The sequence below is a fragment of the Sciurus carolinensis genome, chromosome 3, assembly GCF_902686445.1.
Source record: "Sciurus carolinensis chromosome 3, mSciCar1.2, whole genome shotgun sequence".
NCBI classification, from domain to species: Eukaryota; Metazoa; Chordata; class Mammalia; order Rodentia; family Sciuridae; genus Sciurus; species Sciurus carolinensis.
The window spans coordinates 4493457-4515185 of record NC_062215.1 but is presented as its reverse complement, the minus strand read 5'-3'; the positions used below and the strand labels follow the sequence as shown (position 1 = coordinate 4515185).

The following is a 21729-nucleotide window of genomic DNA, read 5'->3' as shown; positions in this document are numbered from 1 at the left end:
GTGCAGAGGGAGGGAACCTTGGAAGTTGAGCCCAGTATCAACAAACCGCCAAGTGGCAGGGAGGCCAGAGAACAGAGTCTGGAAACCTGCAGTCCCAGGCTGAGAGGCAGAGGCCGAGAGGAAAAGCAGAGGGTTGGGACATGGATGCCAGAGAAGATGCTCCCAGGAAGGACGGTGTGGCCAGGTTTGCCTGATGCTTGTTAAAAGTCAAGCAAGGAGCTGGGCATGGTGGTACATGCCTGTGATCCCAGCGCCTCAGGAGACTGAGGCAGGAGGATCACAAGTTCAAAGCCAGCCTCAGCAATTTAGTGAGGTACTGAGCAACTCAGTGAGACCCTGTCTCCAGATAAAATATAAATATACATATATAAAACAACGGCTGGAGCTGGGGCTGGGTGGTTGAGTAAGCACCCCTGGGTTCAATCCCTGCTACAAAAAAAAAAAAAAAGCCAAGCAAGGAGACTGGAAGTGTCCAAGGAGTCTGGCCACAAGGAAATCATTGTGGACCCTGGAAAGAGCCGAGCGATTGAGTTGTGGGGGCAAAGGTCACAGACTCACGGCTGTGAAGTGGTGGCCTGCTAGGGAGCAGTGGCCGAGAGTGCAGATGTCCCTGCAGGGCTGCATGTCCAGGTTAAACAGCAGAAGCTGGCCAGCTCACAGTCCTGGAGGCCAGAGTGCCAGAGTGGGCTCCCGCGAGGCTGCCAGGCAGACTGACCCGGGCCCCACGCCCAGCGTCCGCAGCCCTCCAAGGCTTGTGGACGGCCGTCTTTCTGTGTCTCCACTCTTGCCTCTGTGCATTCTGGGTCCAAATTTCCTTCTGCAGGTGGGCAGGGTCGCACTTGATGGGGGTCCCCTGATGACTACATCTGCAGAGCCTCTGTGTGCGAGGTCACACTCGTAGGTACTGGGACAGGACTTCAACAGCTTCCGGGGAGACACAAAGGAAGAGCGACGGAAGACGGAGAAGTCGAAGGTGCCAGAAGGAGGTGGCACAGTTGGTGGCCCAGGGGTGGCCCAGGGAGAGGCCCAGCCCTCCATCTTGGCAGGAGAGAGGGAGGAGATGGGTCACGTGGGTGCTGGCGGACACAGGGTTGGGGGCCGGGGACAGGGTGCGCGCTCTGATGGTTTCCCTTTTATTTTGATGTGAGGGGAGCGTTTGCGGGAATCGGGGTGGGGGATGTGAGGAGGTAGAGGAGAAGGTCGCTCTGAAACACACTTGCAGGCCTCCCCCCAGCTCCTGGGGCGTCAGCCCTCGAAACAGGAAGACAAACCGACAAAAAGCCAATCAAATGTGACGAGCCGTTAAGACAGGACCAGGCTGGGGAGGGTGGTGTGGTAGCCATCAGCTCATTCCAGGCTTTTGTATCATTTTTCTGGCTGCTTAGGATATTTTCTCATGTTTAAGTTCATGCAGTGGAAACAGGGAGAGAAGCTCAGGCGCCTGGGCTGAGCGCCTTGTGACTAGTGCCCCTCCGGGTGCCGCAGGCAAGTGACTGATTGACAGGGAGGTCCACAGCCTCCTCTCTCGGTTTCCGCTCTCCTGCCTGCTTTGTGTGTGAGTGTGTGTGTGTGTGTGTGTGTGTGTGTGTGTAGGAGGGGCATCTGACCTGGTCCTCTGGTTAAAGGCACCTGGGGCCGGGGAGCTTAGGGCACTTGACGGTCCTGCCCGCCTCCCTCCCTGGGACCCTGGCAGAGGAGGGGGTAGTGCCACCCGTCCCAGCCCAGGGTTGGGCTGGCTCACCTTCAGAGTCTTGCCCTAGGAATCTGCAGTTGGGCTGCCCTGGTCCCAGCATGTCATTCTTCCTTGGGGCCCGGGATCCATGGGGGGTCCCTCCCCTCCCCTCCCCTGCAGCCCTGGTGTGAGTCTGTGTGCCCCTCAAGCCCCTGGAGAAGCTGCACCCTCTGCCCAAGAACCTGTGTACTGAGGCGGCCGTCGCCTCCCTCCTCCCAGCCCTGACCCCGTCCCCATGGCGGGGCAGGCGGCTGCAAAGGAAGACACGTTTAGTGCCAGTTTAGTGCCATCGTGGGCTGTGGGGAGGGTCTGTGCAGCTCAGGCGGGTGGAGTGCGGGCCAGACGGCGGCGGGGGGCTGCTCCCATGCCTCCAGGCAGGAGGAGGGGGCGCTGGGTTCGGAGGTGGGGGAACCCTGGCACCAGGAGACAGTCTTGTGGAATGGGGACAAGAGGAGGCCAGTGAGGAGGGGACAGTGACCAGACCTGGAAAGTGGCACCCACAGAAAGGGTCCAGCCCTGCTGCTCTGGCCTCAGAACTGTCCCTCAGATCACAAAGGGGTTTGACAAAAGGGAGGCAACCTCCTGGAGGCCAGATGCCCTCTGCTTGGTTGTTCCAGGATGGACTCAGAGCCCCTGACTGTCCCCTCAGGGACGCCCGACTCTGCATCTTTCCTTTCAGCCCTGTCTTGCCGGGGTGGAGAGTGGATCCAGCCCGTCTTCTGCCCTCCAGGGTCTCCGCATGGGCTGGCTCTCAGCCCAGGTGTGTGGGACTGGATGGAATAACGAGAGCCCCAGAAATGTGTTCCACCAGGAACTGAATAAAACCTGGTGCAGGCCCCACCCGGAGGGCAGAGGCGGCCTGGGGGCCAGCCTGGCCTGGGGGGCTCTCACAGCTGGGGGTGGCTGGGCCAACGGCAGGGCTGTGGAGCCGGGCCTGGTGCCCGGCAGGCCTGGTGGACAGGAGCCTTGGCCGTGCTGGGCCTCCACAGGCGCTTGTTGTGTACACTGGCCCATCTGCAGGGTGTGGGAGCACCACAGGCCAGCTCCCTTTCTCCCCCAGCTCCAGGAATCCCAGGGATGAGTCTGCGGATTCGCCGGCTCTCCTGGGAGCTGGGCCTATTCTTAGCCCTGAGCTTGCTCACTAGGAAAGAAGGCCCGGGAGGAAAGCATGGGCCTTGGACGGGGTCCCCCCACCCCTGTGACCACCAGTATGGGAGATGCCCTGCCCTGGTTTCCCTTTGGGCCCCCTGGCCGTGGTCACTGTGGCCAAGGGATGGCTGGATGTGCTTCCATCTGCTCGGAGCCCCTTGCCCCAGGTGTCCTGGCAGCTCTCCTTGGCTTCGATACAGGACCCTCTGAGGCACTGGAGCATGGGCTGGGGACATTCAAGGACATCGGCCTCTGTGGGAGCAGGAGCAGAGAGGAGGGGAGCCCTTCATGACGGCATCATAAAGCTTCTGCTGGGCAGAGGAGACTCAGCCATCCTGAGCAGGAGACGAAAACCCGTAGGAGAATATAATTCCTTCCTCATTAGTGATCCTAACCTCTGCTTCCCGAGGCAGCTCATTAGATGCCCAGTTAAATCCCCGGCTCCTTCTTTCTGCCCCTGGTGCTCTGTGGGAGGAGACAGCGGCCTGCTCCAGTATTGGGGAGGGGGAAGTGCCCACAATGCTCAGGAGGGAGGTGGGCACTGGATGGGGTCAGAGGGAATGCAGGTGCCTGGGGAGGCGGGAACGTCCAGGGCTGCCCCAGCCGTGCGTTCCCACTAACCAGATGCGTCCGGAGAAGCTGAGGATCCCTGTGTGCACTTTAGCACTGGAGCCAAAGATCTCTGAGCACTTTGTAGGAATTCATTTTAATTAGGTCCTTCCCACACAGAGAGAGAGAGAGGGAGAGAGAATAGTTTGTTCTACCTGGAGAGATTATTTCTAGCCCTAGACCAAAGGCACAGAGAGATATAAAACCAGAGCATTTTTAGCTTAGAAGGGACCGGGGAGGTTTGTCTGAGCACCACGTTACCGCAGTGGAGGCGGACACCAGGAGGACTCAGTGTCTGCTGCAAGGCCACCAGCAGACGCCTGCTGCATCAGAATTCAGCGTGCTGATCCCTGGGGGGGCTTCTCTCCCCACTGGGGTAGGTTTTCTCCTCCTCCCTCCTCCCATTTTCCTATCCAACAGTTTGATCTTTTAGCAGAAAGCTGCTGAGTCAGTCCTTCTCTGGATATTTGCTGAGGCCCTGTGTCCTAGTGGCCAGCTGGACATCCCAGGCAGGTGGGGGGACCTCAGCACCTCTGGAGCTGCAGTGCTGGGCCCAGGAGCCAGGAATGTGGGTGGGGTGGCTTTTTTCTTTCCATTATAGTAAAGTACACATCATGTAAAATCACCATCTTGACCATTTTTCGGTGCACAGTTCAGTGGTTTTAAATACATTCCCAGCATCCCGTGGCCATTACACGGCCCAGAACACCTTTCGCAAGACGGAGGCTCGGTGCCCATTCCATACCAAGCCCCTGACCTCCCCTCCCCCGACAGCCGGGCTTGTGTGGGTGGGTGGGTCTGGGTGGGGCCCGGAGCCAGGTGCTGGGGAAAGGCTCCCTTCCCGGGCCGGCCCTGCCTGGGTCCTGTCTCAGGCAGCAGCCCGGGGGCTAGCTTGGCAGTTCTGTGTGGACACTCCCTCCTGGTGGCAATGGGTGCGTCACAGCCTCTTCCTAGGGATATCCTGCCCTGCTCCCCGCTGCCCAGGTCCTTGGGGGGTTCAGAGAGCCCCCCTTCCGCTTGGCCCTGAAGTGCGGAGGCGCCCAGTGGGAGTCCTGGGGACAGCGCTGGCCTGCTGTGCCTCCCCGCGCACCTTCAGCTGGAGGTTGTCGGGATGGTGTTTTCCAATTGCTGCTGCGGCTCCAGCCAACCACTTAGTGTAAAATTGCCCATAAAAGTGAACTTGAATTGCAGGCGATAAGCCGGCGGCCTGCTGTCCCGTGGCTGACCCTCCCGGCTCTCCCCCGGCGAAGCTCGGGTTCCGTGTGACAAGAGCAATGGGTTCTGAGACACTCCTTCAGCAAAGTCACCTTAGATTGAAAACCCTCGTCCTCCAGGGCCGGAGACCACAGGCTTCCATCGACACCCGGGAAGTGTCCCCAGCCACTGTGTCTCCTCGCTCCTTCCTGCTGCCGTGTGCTCTGAACCCACGGAGGACCCAGGTCCAGCCTGGAGTGTGCAGAGCAGCAGGACAGGCCAGGCCCACCGGAACAGCCTCAGCCGGGCTCCTCCCACGGCCTCCGGGACAGGGCCTCCTAGACCAGCTTCACCCATTTAAAGCTTCCTCCTGGGGTTTGCCCGATCCAGGGGGTGTTCATTCCCTCAGGGGCTGGATCCTATCCCAGCCCTGAGATTGGAGGATGACCTGGTCCTGCCCTCAGCAGAAGGTGGCATCTCAGGACAGTCACCAGGTGTGAACAGGCAGAGGGGAGGAGGGAGCGCACAGGAGTAGGGGTGCCTGCTGTCAGGAAGGCTTCCTGGAAGAGGAGGCCATGGCGAGTTAGGAATCTGGAGGGAAGTTTCTGTCAAGGAGGCCCATGGGGACCTCGGGAGCAGAGGGGCGGGTTGGTGACAGTGCCTGAGGTTTCTGCTGCGCCTTTCTCGAGCGCCACAGGAGCAGGAGGTGCTGGCTCCCTTGCCTGGGTGGCGGTGACCAGCTCTGGTCTTGTCAAGACCCGCTTCGCGCTGAGCGGGTGCATCTGGGAGGCCCCAGATGCTGGGAGGCTGCATCTGCCCAGCACCACAGCAGAAGAGGCCACCAGCAGGGGCCACCTCAGTCCTGGAGCTGACCACCAGTCCAGACCCCTGACCACCTCAGGGGTCTGGAGCTCCAGTGGGGTAGGGAGGAGGCTCCCAGAGCCAGGTCCAGGGCCAGCAGGAGCCCAGGGAGGGTCAGAGCCGTGGGGAGACATGCTCAGTTCCCACTGCAGAGAGAGCTCTCTGGAAGAGGCAGGGAGGCCTGCGGGAGGCAGACAGGGACGCCATCAAGATTCTGGCCTCAGTGAGGTGGGGGGCTGTGCTAAGAGAGGCTTCGCTGGACGTGTGTCCCTGGGGAGAGCCGAGGCCTCCAAGCAGTAGATAGGCCCATTTTGTTTGTCTTTAGAAAAAATGAGCCTCCTAGAGGCCTGTGGCTGACCGGTTTAGTGGCAAAGCCAGGACTGGAGCTGTGTCTCTGCTGATGGCCCAGGACTCGAATTGCCTAGGTGTTGCTGGGGTCCATCTAGTGGGCCTGGGGGGGGCCGGGAGGGCTCTGCAGGTGGCAGTGTGGAATCTGCCTGCCTGGGTTCCCATCCCAGCCATGCTTTTTCCAGGCTGTGTGATCTTGGGTAAATTGCTAAACCTCTCTGTTTCCTGCTCTGTAAAGGGGCACAGGACATGGGTGGGTCTGATCTCTAGGGTGGTTGCTGAGATGAACTGCACTGACAGACGGCATCGAGAGCAGGTGGGATGTAGCCACGAGGGTGGCGGGATGATGCCTCCAGGTGAGGAGAGCAGCACAGACTCTCCCAGGATTCGCTCCCACTCACCTGTCTTCAGGGGCCCTGGGGCCTGGGGCTGGGTCAGGGGTGTGGTGGGTGAGGGTCAACAAGAGGAAGCCCTGGGACAAGGACCACGCTGCCTAAAATCCATCAGAAACGTGGGAAAGGCGCGGAGCCCTGGTACAGGGGCCGCCCCCAGCCCTCCTGTCTTTCCCCCTGGACTCCATTCCCCAGGCAGGAAGGGGCAGGGATTCAGCCTTGGCCGTCCCTCTGTGGCTCTTGGCTGGGTGGGGGGAGCGAGGAGGAAGGGACAGGGACGTGCCCTGGACTAGCTGGAGCCCTGGGACAAGAGCCAGGCTCGGTGTTAAGGGAGGACCTTTGGGTAAGAAGCAAAGCCTCGCGGGAGGAAAACAGCGGAGAGGTCCTCAGGTGGGTGCGGAGCTCGGCACCCAGTGTTTCACCAAGTCTCTGGAGTGGGGAGCCGCTTCCTGGGACGGCTCCAGCCTGGGGTTTTGCTCTTTCTGCTTCACTTTCTGGGCATTTCAAGGAGAAAGCTTTGGAAGCATGGCTGCCCTGGAAGCCCTGGCTGGCCTTGAGGCTTCTTGTGGGGTCCTTGGAAAGGGGCTCCATGAGGGAGGGAGGGAGCGGGGCCACATTCCTGTCCCGGTTCCTCTGTCCGCCTTAGCAGCAGAGCTCCTCTCTGGGTGGGGCGCCTCGGGAAGCCCCTCCCATTTGCCCCCTCCCCCATCCTGGATCCTCCCCCAGGTCTTTCTGTCACAGTCCTGTCAAGACCATAAACATCATCAAAATGGCACCACTTTGGACAGTGTGCTCAGGGGACAGTCGGCTTCTGCAGACAGCGCTAAGCCTGAGGCCGGTCCTTTTCCATCTGGTCTGAGCCAGGAAGCCAGAGATGTAGCCCAGGGAACAGATCAGTGGTGGCCCTTTTCCATTAGGGAATGATGTCCTTGTCAAAGCGGGTCTCCTCCCTGGCCTGAGGCCACCCACGACGACCGGGTGGACACCTGAAGGGGAGCCCCCGGGACCTCTTCCAGCAGCAGCAGCTGAACCACATCCGAGGGAGCGGGCATCCACCCCGGGAGGTGCTCCCTGCCGGCCAGAGCTGTGAGAGAGGAAGAGGCGGCCTCACCCACGGCTCCCTCCGGGGAGGCCTTCCTGGCTGCTCCCCACCCTTCCCTGCCCGCTCCCAGGGCAGTCTTTTCATCTCGGTGTGTGCACCCCGCTGCGCTCCTCCCGGCTCCTGTGCTTACAGGGCAGGGGATCCTCCTGGATGTCTCTGTGGGCTGCAGGGCCCGGCACCCAGGATGCATAGGAAGGGTTTGCTAAGCAGGATTCATGGAGGGACCCAACAGGGAGGAGGGTCTCTGGAGTAGGCCCTGTTCTGAGGCCCTGGGCTGCTTCCTCTGGCCTGGTGGTAGGGGAAGGCAGAGGGCGTCCCCCGCAGCAGGTGACCAGCTCCCTGGCTCTGGGGCCCCCAGCACATGCCTAGAGAACGTGTGGCTCAGACTGTGATCTAATGACCAAGGGAAGAAACCAGGGTGAGGAGTCAGGCTCCAGGGGTGTCCCAGGGGCTCCCAGGGGCTCCCAGGGGAGGTTCGCTTTATGGGTGGGGAGTGGGGCAGAGGAACTTAAATGGGCAGCTGTTCCAGTTGGGGCTTGGAGCTCTTCTGCAGTGAGGTGACCGCGCAGGTTGTGATCCTACAGGAAGCCCTGGGGCTGCAGCCACGCCCTGCAGGCGGGTGAGATGAATGGCCTCAAGGTTGTAGCAGAGGGACCTGCCCAGTCTGGCCAAGCTGCAGCCTCTGGGTCGCCAGGGGCAGCCCTGTCCCAGAAGAAAACCAGTGTCTGAGTGACCTGGCAGGCCAGGGGCAGCCCCCAGCCCCAGGGGACTCTGAGCCTGTTCTGCGCCTGCTGGAGCTCACTGCCCTGGAGAGCCAGGAGCCCGGCCAGCAGAGTAGGACTACAGTCTCTGAGGCAGGAGGCTTGAGACCCTTGGCTCCAAGCAAACAGTGTAGGTTGCTAGGACCGTAGCCAGTGCTTTGTGGCTTAAAGTCTCCCTCTCTGGGCAGTCCCCCCTGCGGGAGGAGCAGGTGGCCCTGGCCAGGTACGCAGTTTGGCAAGCCAGCCTGGACTAGGTCTCAGTGCCCCTTGGCCCTGGCTGGACTCCCTTGTGCAGTGAGAAACCTGTACACAGGTATCCTCTTCAATTCCTGTCCAAGAGTCTGCACTAACCCCATGGCCCCTTATAGCCTCTCTCCTTTCTCCTCCTGGGCTCTAGGAACCGGGTGGGTGGGCTGGAGGCCCCTTCAGGCCCAGAGCTGATTGGGAAGGTGAGTTTCTGGAAGCCCAGACTCTCAAGGGCTCTTCTCTCAGTAACTTAGGGGTGCCGCCAGGCCGGGGGAGCTGCCCGCTCACCATGCCCCTGCCTTTCGACCTCATCTACACTGACTACCACGGCCTGCAGCAGATGAAGCAGCACATGGGACTCTCCTTCAAGAAGTACCGGTGAGAGGGCTGGTGATGGCGGTGGGGCCGGGTGGCTGCGGACCCAGGCAGAAAGCTGCTCCCCTCACCCTGCGGGGCTGCCCTGCCTCTGTCCTTCCCTGTCTGAAGCGCCCATCTCACAAGAGCTCTGCCCCCTCACGAGGATGATCACCAGACCTTGGAGAGTGGGGAGTCCTCCATGGCCTCCGCATGGGGCTGGGAAGGGGTCACCTGGATGGAGCGGGCAGAGGAACTGCAGTGAGCGGGGCGGAGTGGAAAGGAACTGGACGTCCCAGTGGGGGCGTGGCCTCTGCCGTGCGGGCTGGGGAGGCGTGGCCTCCGCTGTGCAGAGTCGGGGCGTGCCCTCTGCCCTCCCCTGCACCCCCGGGGTCTGGAGGAAGGCCAGTGCCTTGGCTCCCTGTCTTCCTGCAGCCAGGGGGTGCGGTTTAATGTAGCACAGAGAGCCCTGCTATTTATTACGTTCGCTCCAGTCCCACTGACTGTCCCACATGATTTTATTAGGGAGAAAAAAGTGACAGGCAGCGTTATTGCTTTTATTATTAATGCGCGTTCGCCGGCACTGGGCGCCCTCCTCCCGCCCCGGCCCTGCGCTGGGGAACAGTGCCAACCTCAGCACTGGGCACCTGTCTCTGGGTTACGGGAAGGACGGGGTCGTGGGGAGCGTCCTGTGAGGCAGCTGCTCTGCTTTACCTCAGGGCCCACTCGCGGGCAGGTGGACACAGGGATGCTCTGGGGCCTCGGACCCCGGGGTGCAGATCCACAGAGGTGAGGCCTCTTGACTGGAGCCTCTGCCCCGAGGGCGGTGGAGGGAGGAGGACAGGCCTCCCACCATCATCCCCTGCCACTTGGTCCACCTAGCGGAGGAGGCATGGGGACATTGACTCCGCCAACACAGTCCCCCCCAAGATCCTCATCCAGCTGGGCCCCTGGGGAGAGCAGGGAGGGACCCCACTCCAAGCAGCTGCTCCTGGGCAGCAGGGAGAACAGCTTCTGAACACTAACCGGGGACCTAGAGGTTGGACTGTTGTGATCCTACTTGACTGGGAGGTGACACAGAGAGGTCAAAGCACTTGCTGTAGTCACACAGGGAGAGTGTTGGAGGCCAAGTTCTGCCACACAGGGCACCACACCGACCCAGCCACTGACCAGTTACAGGGCTCCTGGCTGGGGCAGCGCCAGCCCAGGGCACAGAAGCATGACCCCTGCTCCTGATCCCCCGGGGGCAGGTGCCGAATCCGGGTCATCGACACCTTTGGAACCGAGCCTGCGTACAACCACGAGGAGTACGCCACGCTGCACGGCTACCGCACCAACTGGGGCTACTGGAACCTCAACCCCAAGCAGTTCATGACCATGTTCCGTGAGTGCGGGGCGGGAGTGGAGCTCGAGGTGGGGGTGGCCGGCCCTCTTCCTCCCTGTCTCTCCTCCTGGGCACAGTGGGGTGCACAGAGGAGCCTCTCTGATACCTGAGGGCAGGGATGGGGGGGCAGCGGCCTGTGGGCCACCTACCCAAGGCCAGGAGGACACTGAGCACACAGTGCAGAGCGAGGGGGTTGGCGGCCTTCCAGGGACACTTGCAGGGACAACTGTGATGGGTGGCGAAGCAGCAGGCCAGCTTTTGCAAGCCCAGGGTGTCAGCAGAGTCCTGGGCCAGACTGAAAGGTCACGGTGCAGAGCAGGAGAGGAGCTTCAACCACCGTGGCTGTGCTGGGAGGGCACAGTGAGGCCGGCCTCTCAGCCCTGACTTGGGTCACTGGCCTGGGCTTCGGGTTTAAATAGAGGAGGGGAGGGGGGCGGGGCGAGAGGGCCACGTGAGTAAGCAACTTGGTTCACCCGCGGCCTCGGCCTCGTTGATCTCTGCGGGTCCTGTGTGGAGGCGGCCCTGAGGAGTCCCCAGTGCTCCAGGGGGCAGTCTCACCATGGGTGACCTGCCTGGAAGGCCCTCTGTGCCTGGCAGGTGCAGGCAGTGGCTGGAGGCGGGTGCAGCTGGCAGTCAGTGTCCCTGCAAATCTCAACAACACATTAGCTACTTTCTCTTGGTGGGGACGAGATAGGGTAGGTCTGCCTGCAGAACTAGCCGTTAGATGAACCCTGTTCAAATGACCAGCAGGCCCGCGTGCAGAGCTGACCAGGGCGGCCCGACAGAGCCGAGCGTTCTGCTTTGCATGGGCTCTAGAATACACGCACACGCCGCCCTGTGAGATGCCGCCGACTGAAAATAACCTAACCTTTCCTGGCAGCTGGGGTGGGTTCTGCATGGCCCGCCCTTGGGGGACACTGACATGTGCGGAGCTCCTGCTGTTCAGTGTGGGCCCTGCTGGAAGTCTGTCTACTGTCACCTTTAACTGTGACTGTCCTCACTCTGCCCTCCAACAGCGTCTAACTCGTGGCTTTGAGAGCTCTGGGCGGGAAACCCAGATAAGCACCCTTGTTAGGACTGGGTCTAAATGAAGAGCCAAGTCCTGAGGGGCTGGCGATGAAGGTGTGGTCTCTCTTTAGCCCGTCAGATCTGGCATCTCCTTGGGAGCTTCACTGCTCTCTCGCCAGGTTCTAGGCTGTCTCAGGGGAAGATGTGATTTCTGAATAAACAAGGAATGGCTTGATGGGGTCCCAGGAAGGCGAAGGCGGGAGGGTGGGAGGTTCCTGAAGCCCATGGAGACCAAATGAGGAAACTGAGGCCCAGACAGGTAGAACGGCCTGCACTGGGTCACACCGCTCTCGGGAACCAGACTCCCTCCTCCCTGCCTGCCTCCAGGTGGCAGGAGGCTGTGCTTCGTGTGGGATGCGTCCCAGGGGACAGACTTCTGGAAGGGGAGGGAGCGTGCGTGGTCCAGGCTGGGGATGTGCAGCAGCTGCGAGCCAGAGACTTGTGCCCCCTTGGAAGGGAAGCAAGCAGATGGGCAGCTGGTGAGAAGGATTGGGGATCAGGGAGCAGAGGAGCAGGTTCTTTTAGTGAAAGACCTTGGGCTTCCATTTGGGACCCAAGGTAGGTTCCTGAGCTAGAGAGATGCCAACGAGAAAAGATTTTATTTAGGCATCTTACCCTGGCATTTGGCCAATGGGGCGGTGAGAGAGGACGGGGTAGCAGAAGACAGGTTAAGAGTCTCCTGCAGTCACCTACACTGAGCAATGAAGACTTGTCCCAGGGTAGATCCTGCTGGCTGTGGAGTTTCAGACCTGACAAACTCCTACTCATCCGGCAAAACCCCAAGTCAAAGGTCTCTTTTCCTGATTGTTGCCCTCCCTGATGCCCTCCTCTCCTGTTCAGGCAGAATGCATCGCCTCTTCATCTTAGTTCTGGGCGAGTCTGTATGGAGGCATGTTGGTTATGTGGTGTGCGCTGATTTCCTGATTGATCAGGAATCACTGAAGAGTCACTGACTGACTTATGTGAATCTCTGGAGCCCACGTAGGTCCTTAGAGAATGTTAATTGATTGAATAAATTGAAAAAAGAAGGGACAAGTGAAGAAGAGAGAAGCTTGCCAGTTATGATCACAAGGCCAGGAAGGGGTCCTGAGCACACCTGGGCTGGAGGGGGCTGCCTCTCGCCCTCCCCTCCCTGCCCCCAGGAGCTCTTGGCTTAATGGTCCCTGTTATTTGAATTGGTCTCGATGCTTCCCCCAGCCTTCTCCCGATGGGCTAATTGTGTTCTGAATCTCTTCCTTCTGGTGAGTTGGAGGAGTGAGGGGCTATGGCTTCTTCAGATGCAGAAAACAGGGCTCCCCTGGCCTGGGGGGCAGCCCCAGCTAGAGCCCATGAGGTGGGCTGCCTGCCCAGTAGGCCCTTCCCTTGGTTGGGCAGCAACTCTGTCCTTGTCCTGACCACTCCCAGAGAGAACTCCAGACCTGGGGACCTGAGATGTGCCCCTGCAGCTCTAGAGGAGAGATAGTGGCGTGTAGTGTTGGGCCTTCAGGCCCAGGACTCGGGGGCTTCCGGAGCACCTCCACAGGAGGCCATCTCTCTGCTGAGATGCACAGTTATTGACTGCGGCTTTTCCTGGGCCTCGAGGCGTGGATGGAAATGCCAGACTAAGCCTACACGTTTGATTAGCACTGACATCCCATTTGAGAAGTGGTCAGGTGTGGAAAATGTGCATCTGAAATGGAGACACAGGGTGTTTGGGATCCAGGCCGTCCTGGGAAATTAAGAATATGCAGTTGCTTCCATCCTTCCTCACCAGAGTCGCCTCCGCCTGGAGGGCAGGGTGCATTTAATCGGATTCAGTAGACATTTATTCAAGGGCCTAGTGTATGGCAGGAAGGCTCTTGGCCCTCATCCCTCCAGGGCAGATGGAGCCGATGGCATGGTGCCCCCAGCGTGGCTGTGGAAGGGGAGCAAATGGCACTACTGTCCCTGGGGTATGTGGTCCTGGGACTGGTGAGGAAGTCCCAGTGTGGTCTGTGCCTTAACAGAGACCCAGCCACAGTGGATGGGCCCCATGGACACCACAGTGGTTTCTGGGAGGAGGTGACAGGTGAGTGGGATCCTGAGGTCCAGTAGGACTTAATTGCCCAAGAAAAGAGAGGAGAGCAGTCCAGGCAGAGGGCACAGCAGAGGCAGATGCTGGAGGTGTGAGAGTGGAGCTGTATCCTCCACACTGCCCTTCACCCAGCCCGGCCCTGTGCCAGGTACTGGGGACACAGAAGTGAGTGAATAGCTGCAGCCCTCAGGGGGCTTATATTCTGACAGTAATAAAGATGCAATACATTTGGTGGTGGAGACAGTGTTGTGACAGAATATAAAGTGTGTGGGGGCAGGGGCCAGGAGGGGCCTCCAGAGCCTGGAGATTGCTGGAGGACTTTGGCCTATGGGGTCTTAGCAGAGGAGGGCCCTGACAGAACCTGAAGTGGAAAGGATGGCCAAGGAGAAAAGTCTATGCCAAGAGAACCCCAGACACGGGGAGGCAGCTGTCCAAGTTATAGGCAAGAGACAAGGGTGGCCTGGACCAGGCAGGGTTGGAGGAGATCCCACCTGGGAGGACCCCACACACGAGGTGTGTGAGAGATGGACCCACAACTCTGGGCAGAGGGACTGAGGACAGCAGAGCCTGGGTTGGATCTTGTGGCCCTGGGCCTCAGTTTCCTCATCTGGAAACAGTATGGGGCTGGACGACCTTTTGGGTTTCCTGCTCTGAGCCCGTGACAGTCCGTGCACTGATGGACACTCTCTTCACTTGACCCTCACCTCCCAAGCCTTCCCCCACCCTGCCAAATGGGGACCCCTTGGGACAGGGGGACCGGGGTGCGACCTCAGCTGATTGGTAACCCCTTTCTTCCCCGTGGTCGGGCTGCAGCTCACACCCCGGACAACTCCTTCATGGGCTTCGTGTCCGAAGAGCTCAATGAGACGGAGAAGCAGCTCATCAAAGGCGGCAAGGCCAGCAACATGGCGGTGGTGTACGGCAAGGAGGCGAGTATCTGGAAGGTGAGCTGCAGGAACCCTCGCAGTGCCGACCATGCCCACGCGGGCAGGCCACGCCCCCGGCAGTGCCGGCCAATCCCTGTGACTCAGGCCCCTCCCACTGGCTGTCGGCCCCGCCCCTCGCCCTGTGGCCCCGCCCCTCTGATGCAGGCCACACCCCCTGGGTCTCCCGCAAGGCCTTGCAGGCTGCAGTTCCTGAATACCACCAGGGGGGCTCCGGCTGGTGGAAAGTCTCCCACTAAAGGTTCAGGAATAAAAGTCCTTGCCACTTAAAGACACCCCGCCTCGAGACTGCAACTTCTTCCCCTGTCCACCCCTGCCTCGAGTGTTCTCAGTAAATTCCGATGATGACTGTATAGTTATATAGGACCCTAACTAAACCCTCCCCACAATGTGTGCCCAGCCAGGGGGCTGTAGGCCAGGACGGGGATTCTGTGGGATGAGCAGCGCAGCAGCAGGACGGGCTTGAACATTACAGCCCCGTCTTCAGTGCTTGGGGGGTCCTGGGAGAAGAGCTGCAGGCTTGGGGTGGGGCTGCTACTGGGTCACTAACCTGCTTTCTCTCTCTGTTCCCTGTGCTCCCCTGGTGAGGCAGCTCCAGGTATGGAAACCTTTCCAGAATGCCCTTGGCTTCCAGCAGGCTCCCTGGGTCTCCCCTGGAGATGTGTCCTGACTCAGGCGCTCAGGGTCTGTAGCTTCTGTGGGAGGAGTGTGATGGGGACAGCAGGTCCCTGCCATTCAAGGACTGGCTTGGCGTGGCCACAGGACAGTCACTGGGGCTGTGAGGGACAGGGTAGGAGGCTCAGGCTATTGGCTTGAGGTGAGGTTCATGGCAGACTTGCCGAAGGTGGAGACACTGAGCAGCACCTGCTGGTGAGCTGCTCTTACGCCCCGTCCCTGGTGGTAATCCCCGACTGATTGGTGAGGGTCAGGTCCCGCCATCGCAGGGAGACCTTAAAGAGATTCAGACAAGACTGAAGTCTCTTCTCCTTCCTGGTCACACACTCAGGAGATGGTCAGCCGGGCTGGCAGGAGTTCTGGGACCCCTTCCTGTGCGGGCCCTCCCTGTCTGCCACGCGGTTCCAGGCGGCCACACACACTCGCGTCTCCACAGCTGCGTTCCAGCCAGTGGGAAGCAGGGAGGGCGGGAGGGCACAGCGTTCTGGCCGGTTTTCTTCCCACCTGTCTGACAGTCCCTGTCCCACGGCCAGGCCCGGCTTCAAGGGACGCTGAGAAGCGGCCTTCCCCAGGCAGCCACGTGTCCAGCTTGTTCTGGGCTCTGTGACTGAGGCCTGGGGCATCATGCAGGGTGTTCCACAGCAGGTGACAGGCCTTGATCCCCTGGGCACTCCCTGGGCCGGCTGGGGTGTCCTCTTGTTGAACCTCCGTTCTGCGTGGTTGGGACCACGTAATATCATGCCCGTCTTACAAGTGGGGAAACAGAGGCCTAGCAGGTTAGAGGGTGAGCCCGCAGCTGGGAGGAGGCAGAGCTGGCGACCTCCCACGTCTAGGTGAGGCTGGGCGCTGAGCCCCATGCACATGGCCTCCCTCCCCAGTGTCTCAGAGCCTGCAAGAGGCAGGCAGCTGCTCTGGAGGTGGAACAGAGGCCCATGGCCTGCTGAGGTTCTGGGCCACTCTGGGTGCTGGCGAGAGGCGATTCTCACTGACGCCATCTGGGGACTCCGGGCCTGTTTCCCTTGATTTTTAGTCACAGTCTAGTCTCTTCACGTACTTTATTTCCTTTGTGGTGCTGGGGATTCAGCCTAGGGCCTCAGGCACGTGAGCTGGGTGTTGGACCACTGAGCTACGCACCCAGCCCTGGATTACATTTTTAAATTAAAGTATTTAATTTTTAAAATTAAGAATATTTTTAACCATCTTACTGCAGTATAATCGGCATACAATAAACTATGTTTAAGATTTACAATTTTATAAGTTTCAACATACACATTTACCCGAGGAAACCATCACTAAGTCAGGGTAGAGAATATCTCCAAAGTCTCCTTCTTCCCTTTGCCAGTCCTTCCTCCCATCTTTCCTCCTCTCCCCATCTTCAGGCAACCAGGGGTCTTCTTTTGGTCACCACTGGTTAATTTACATTTTCTTAAATTTTATGTAAGTGGAATAATGTAGGATATTCTCAGGTTTGCCTGGGCCTTCTCAGCATGGGATCACAAGATTCATCCATGGTTTCACATGCACCAACAGTTCCTCCTTTTGCTTGCCCAGTAGTATTCCATTGTGTGGATATACCACAGTCTGTTCATTCAACTGTTAGTGGTCAGGTTATTTCTGATACGTGGTATCATAAAGAAAGTTGCTATGAACATTCATTTAAAAATTTTTGTACAGATATATACTTTCATTTATCTTAGGTAAATACCTAGGAGTAGAATGGTTGGGCCATATTGTAGAAATCTGTTAAACTTCTAAAGAAAAGGAATCATACCACATCACAGTCTCCCCAACAATGTTTGAGAGTTCAGTTCTCGTTACAAATGTGTGTTAGCCATCTGCCATTCTAACAGGTATGGAATGGCCCCTTTTTGTGATTTTAATTTGCATTTCCCTAATGACGGGTGATGTTGAAGATGCTGTGTATTTATCTTCCCTTTATCTTTCATAATTATGTGTCTTTAAAAATTTTCCCTTTGTTGGACCTGGTGACGCACCCCTGCCATACCAGTAATTTCTGAGGCTGAGGCAGGAGGGCTGCGAGTTCAGGGCCAGCCTCAGCAACTTAGTGAGACCCTGTCTCAAATAGAAAAATAAAACGGGCTGAGGCTGTGGCTCAGGGGTTAAACCTCCCTGGGTTCAACCCCCGATGCAAAAAAATAAAAAATAAAAAATAAATGCCCATTTAAAAACTTGGGTAGTTTAACTTCTTGCTGTGTAGCCGTCGGAGCTCTTCACATCCTCTGGGTGCAAGTCCTCTGTCGAGTGTGTGCTTTGCAAATATTTCCTCCTGGTCTGCGCGTGGCTTGTCTTCAACATCTTTCAAGGAGCGAGGGTTCTTAATTGTAAGGAGGCTGGCTGTCCTGCTTTACGGGTCGCGCCTTTGGTGTCGTATCCAAGGACCCTCGTCTGCCCGTACACCACGTGGACTTTCTCCTGCGTTTTCTTCTCAAGCGTGTGGTTTCGGGTTTCCCACTGGACCCTGCGATCCCTTTCGAATCAACCCTTTCAGATCCTCCCTGCCTTTCCTTCCTGGGATGGTCCCCCTGGGTGGCTTAGAAAGAATCAGCCCTGAGCTGCCTCCTCCCTCCTCCCTCCTCCCTCCTCCCTCCTCCCTCCTGCCTCCAGCCACCCTCCCTCTCCCGCCGTGTCCGCTGCTCCCTGGAGGGACGTTGGGTGATCGTTCTTCAGATCAGAGGCAGGGCTGCTCACGTTTTCAAAGTAGCGTTGTCTGTTCGAGGTCCTTGGCGTTTCCAGATGAGTCTTAGAATCAGTTTGTTAATTTTGACTAAAAAAAAACCCCTGCTCGAACGCTGACGGGGATTTTGTGGGTCGCTGTCCTCTCTGGGTTCTGGAAAGAAGCGTGAAGCATTGTGGGGATGATCTGAGGTCAGGGATGGCGCCCTTTCCTTCTTCAGAGGATCTGCTTTCACTCTTGGTTGGTGGCTGCTGGCCCTAGTGGTCCCAGATCACCCTAATCAGTGACAGTGACGGCAACAACCTGAAACTGGGTCGGCCCCGCCCCGGCAGCTTCAGCGCCCTTCCTTCCAGATCATGTCCTGATAGGAGGAGGGGTGGATGGAGGGAGGGGATGAATGGATGTGGTGTGGGGTGACCTGAGCTCCCGAGAGCTCTGCAGCTCCTCAGAGGTACCCTGGGGTCCTTTGAGGGTTGGAGGAGGCCAAGCAGATCCCCCTGGATTCAGTTCCGTGTGGTCCCGTTGGCTTCCTTTGGAAGAAGATTACTTGGCTAAATATAAACTGAAGCCTCTGGTCTAGTCCAAGCCTGCGGCTCACTGATGAAAAACTGAGGACCAGAGAGGAGAGGGGCCGTTGCCCAGGGCTGCAGAGCTGGCCGGGGCCGCCCAAGGCAGGGTGTCTGCTGTGGGCGCTGCTGGGGGCCTGGGATGAGGCTCGGCCTCCTCTCCCTCCTCCTCCAGGGGAAGGAGAAGTTCCTGGGCATCCTGAGCAAGTACATGGAGATCCACGGCACCGTGTACTACGAGAGCCAGAGGGCCGCCCGAGGTCCCCGCCTTCGTGAAGAACCACGGCCTCTTGCCGCAGCCTGAGTTCCAGCAGCTGCTGCGCAAGGCCAAGGTGAGTCCCCAGCACATTGTCCTCACCTGCCTGCCACAGGCGCTGGGGGGGCCACCCCGACATGCCTGCCAGGTCAACCGCGGCCACGGTGGCCCCTTCCACACGTGGACATGTCCCAGCGTGCTCTGCTGCCTGAGCCCTGTGTCCAGTCCTCCAGGGGATTGGCCAACATGGGATGTCCAGCAGACAGGGGACAGCCTACAGGGTCAGGGGCCTGGGCAAGGGCCAGGGCCTGGTTAGGGGAACAGGAGCCAGGCAGACCTTTTGAAGCCTCTGAGCGGGTGGTAGGCAGGCTGAGAGGCCCTGGCTACCATCCCATGGGGCCATTTATCCTGGATGGCTGCTTATGCAAGTCGTACCAGGAAAGCTATCTGTACAGTGGACAACCTGAACAACCTCACACAGCAGCCCTGATTCACTACCATTTATGAAGCACCTTCCAGGAGCCAGCCCTGCGTGCCCTGCTGGCACGGTTAGGTGCTGAATCAGTGTTTTTAGGATGAGTGAGTGGAGGTCCTTTGAGGTCGGCTGTGGACGTGAGTCTGCGGCCTGTTGGGCTTGGGATCCTTGCTCTGTCCTCCCCCCTCCAGAATCATAGACGGCTAGACCAGGCGTCCACAATGCCCTGCCCAGCCTGCCTGGCTCCGGGCTCCCGGCCCCCCCCCCTGACCTGGTGCCCCGGCCCCTCAGCTCTTCATAGGCTTTGGCTTCCCCTACGAGGGCCCAGCCCCGCTGGAGGCCATCGCCAACGGCTGCGTCTTCCTGCAGTCCCGCTTCAGCCCGCCCCGCAGCTCCCTCAACCACGAGTTCTTCCGGGGCAAGCCCACCTCCAGGGAGGTGAGTGGGCCACCCAGCCGCCCGGGAGGGCCGGCGCCCTGCGGGTCCTGGGGAGGGAGGTGGAGGCGTCGGCAACGGGATACACGGGACAGACGGGGCACAGGGAGAGCCACCCCGCCGGCCCGGCCAGGTGTTCTCCCAGCACCCCTACGCAGAGAACTTCATCGGCAAGCCCCACGTGTGGACGGTGGATTACAACAACTCGGAGGAGTTTGAAGCCGCCATCAAGGCCATCATGGAGACCCAGGTGAGATGCAGAACTGCAGGACGGCCACCGCTCGCAGGTGGGCCTCATTATAATTAGGAAAAGGTACCCAGACCTGGCCTGGGCTGGCAGAGGAGTCCACCTCCCTCCTGGTCAAACATACCCCTGTATCCAGCCAGGTGGAGTGGAGAGTGGAGCAGGGGCCCTCACTCACCAACCCAGTGCATAGGTTTTAGGGAGCGTACCTTGGTGCAGTGAACAACCTGCACAACCTTACAAGGTAGCCACGGTTTCGAGTCACTTATTGAGCACAATGAAGGGCCAGGCCCATGAGCACATCCTGACACAATTTGGATGCTGAGTCAATGTCCTCAGGATGAAAGCAGGGAGGGTCTTCAGCCCCTGCTTAGGTGTGGGTCTGTGACCTTGAGGCAGCCTATCTGGGCAATGACGTGCATACAGCTCTTCCGGGGATCTTGCTGACAAGGTCAGCTTTCCGTTCCTGATGGAAAACATCCAGGTCCTCCTTCCTGGTCTGGAGATGAGCGTTTCTAGAGGAAGCGGCAAGTCGCCAGGTCCTGGAGTGCACCTGTCTTCAGCTCTAACAGGTGAAGCCGGAGTCTGGCGAGGAGGCGCGCTCTGGCCCCCTCCGTCAGTGGGGGAGATCCGCTCACCTCCTGCGAATCGGCCGAGGCCTAACTTAAGGTCGCAGACTGAGTCTGGGCTTCGCTGGGGCGACCCTGAGGCAGGGTCTCGGCACAGGTGCTCCTCTGGGAGGTGGTCCCGGAAGGGGGCAGGTGCGCCTGGAGCTCCTCACCGCGGGGCCTCTGAGCGTGGGGCTTCCGTCACATCCCAGAAAGGCAGGAACCTGGGGTGGCTCTCCTCCAGCCCCCACCACCCATGGCTGCGGGCTGCCCACTCCCCTGGCTTCTGGCTTGTCCCTTGCACAGGCTGAGCGGGCCGGAGACAGCCCTGAGGTGGAGCGTCCGGGGCGGAGAGGCCGAGGGGGCACTGCCCACATCTGCTGCGGGGGTCACTCTCTGTGTTTGACACTGGCCCTTGAGGAGCTTAAGGTGGACAGGAACGTGGCCTGGGAGCCACACCCCTGTAGAGGGCTGGACAACCAATTATTACAGGTCGATGGGTCTAACTGGACAGGCAGCGGCCTCGGGAAGGGGCCTCCGTGCTAAGGACAGGCCTGGGGCGGGGGCTTGGTGTGGGTTTACTCTGATCCACTTCATGCTGGAAACGACCCGTTGCGCCTCCTCCCGTTGCTCAGCCCGCCTCCCCTGCCCTGCTGGCCTCTTGCCCAGGGACAGGGGCAGGTGGGGACTCTTCACCCTGAGGTCTGGCCTGACCTCCAAGGCCCAGCAAACAAAATGAGCCTGTGGGTGGTGTGTCCCCTCCCCGGACGAAGGCCGCGTCCAGGCGAGGGGCTGCGCCTGGGAAGAACGTGCCCAGACCCACCTGCTGCTTCTGCGGCACACGCGGGGACTGGGGCGGGGCCTGCTCTCAGGTGGGGCTGCAGGCTTCCTTTTCCTTGTTCTTTCCTTTGAGTTTTTTTACATGAACATCTGTTTAATTTTGTTATTGGGTTAATTAAAAAACAGCAATAACCGGGCTGAGGACGTAGCTCAGTGGTGAAGCGCTTGCCTGGCCTTCAGGAGGCCCTGGGTCCAATCCCCAGCACCACCAAAGAAAGAGAGGGAGGGGGAGAGAGAGGGCATGACAAAGGACAGAGATCCAGGAGCCAAGCGTGGACCTCGCCGCCGGCCTCCAGGAGCCAGCCGCCCGGCAGCCTCCTCCATCAGGCCCGCCACCCGCTTTCCTGAGGGTTCGCCCCCTGGTGGCCCAGAGGGGCTCTCACACTCCCAGACCCACGGACCACGGGGAGGGGACATCTGTCCCTTGGTTACCTCCGCCTCTGTACCCCAGCCACTCTGCCCACATGCCCCAGCGCAGGCTGCTGCGTGACCCTGAGACCATTAGGTCGCGTGTGGCCTCCTGTGTCGTCTTGTAACCATGAGCGGCCTGGGCAGACGCCACCCAGTCGCATCCCGCTGGGAGCGTGCCGCGTCCCTCCGTGTCCCCCAAGGTCCATGTCTTGGGGAGGGTACAGCCGAGCTTGTCCACCCCACAACCATTTCCTGAGCGCCCACTTTTAAAAAAAGAAAAGAGTGGAAATTGAGGAAGGTTAACTTTTAAAAAAATCTTATTAATTT

The 21729-nt window shown here is 59.4% G+C and overlaps 1 protein-coding gene across 1 annotated transcript in view; it reads left to right on the top strand.

The window, feature by feature from the left end:
* Mgat5b (alpha-1,6-mannosylglycoprotein 6-beta-N-acetylglucosaminyltransferase B) overlaps positions 1-20462 on the top strand; it is a 54452-nt gene extending 33990 nt beyond the window's left edge. Inside the window, 8 exon segments of the mRNA XM_047542801.1 lie at positions 8641-8772; positions 9999-10132; positions 14067-14197; positions 18309-18383; positions 18385-18465; positions 19156-19302; positions 19433-19586; positions 20458-20462. Coding sequence (XP_047398757.1) covers positions 8641-8772; positions 9999-10132; positions 14067-14197; positions 18309-18383; positions 18385-18465; positions 19156-19302; positions 19433-19586; positions 20458-20462 — 859 coding nt within the window.
* Positions 20463-21729: the final 1267 nt, after the last annotated feature.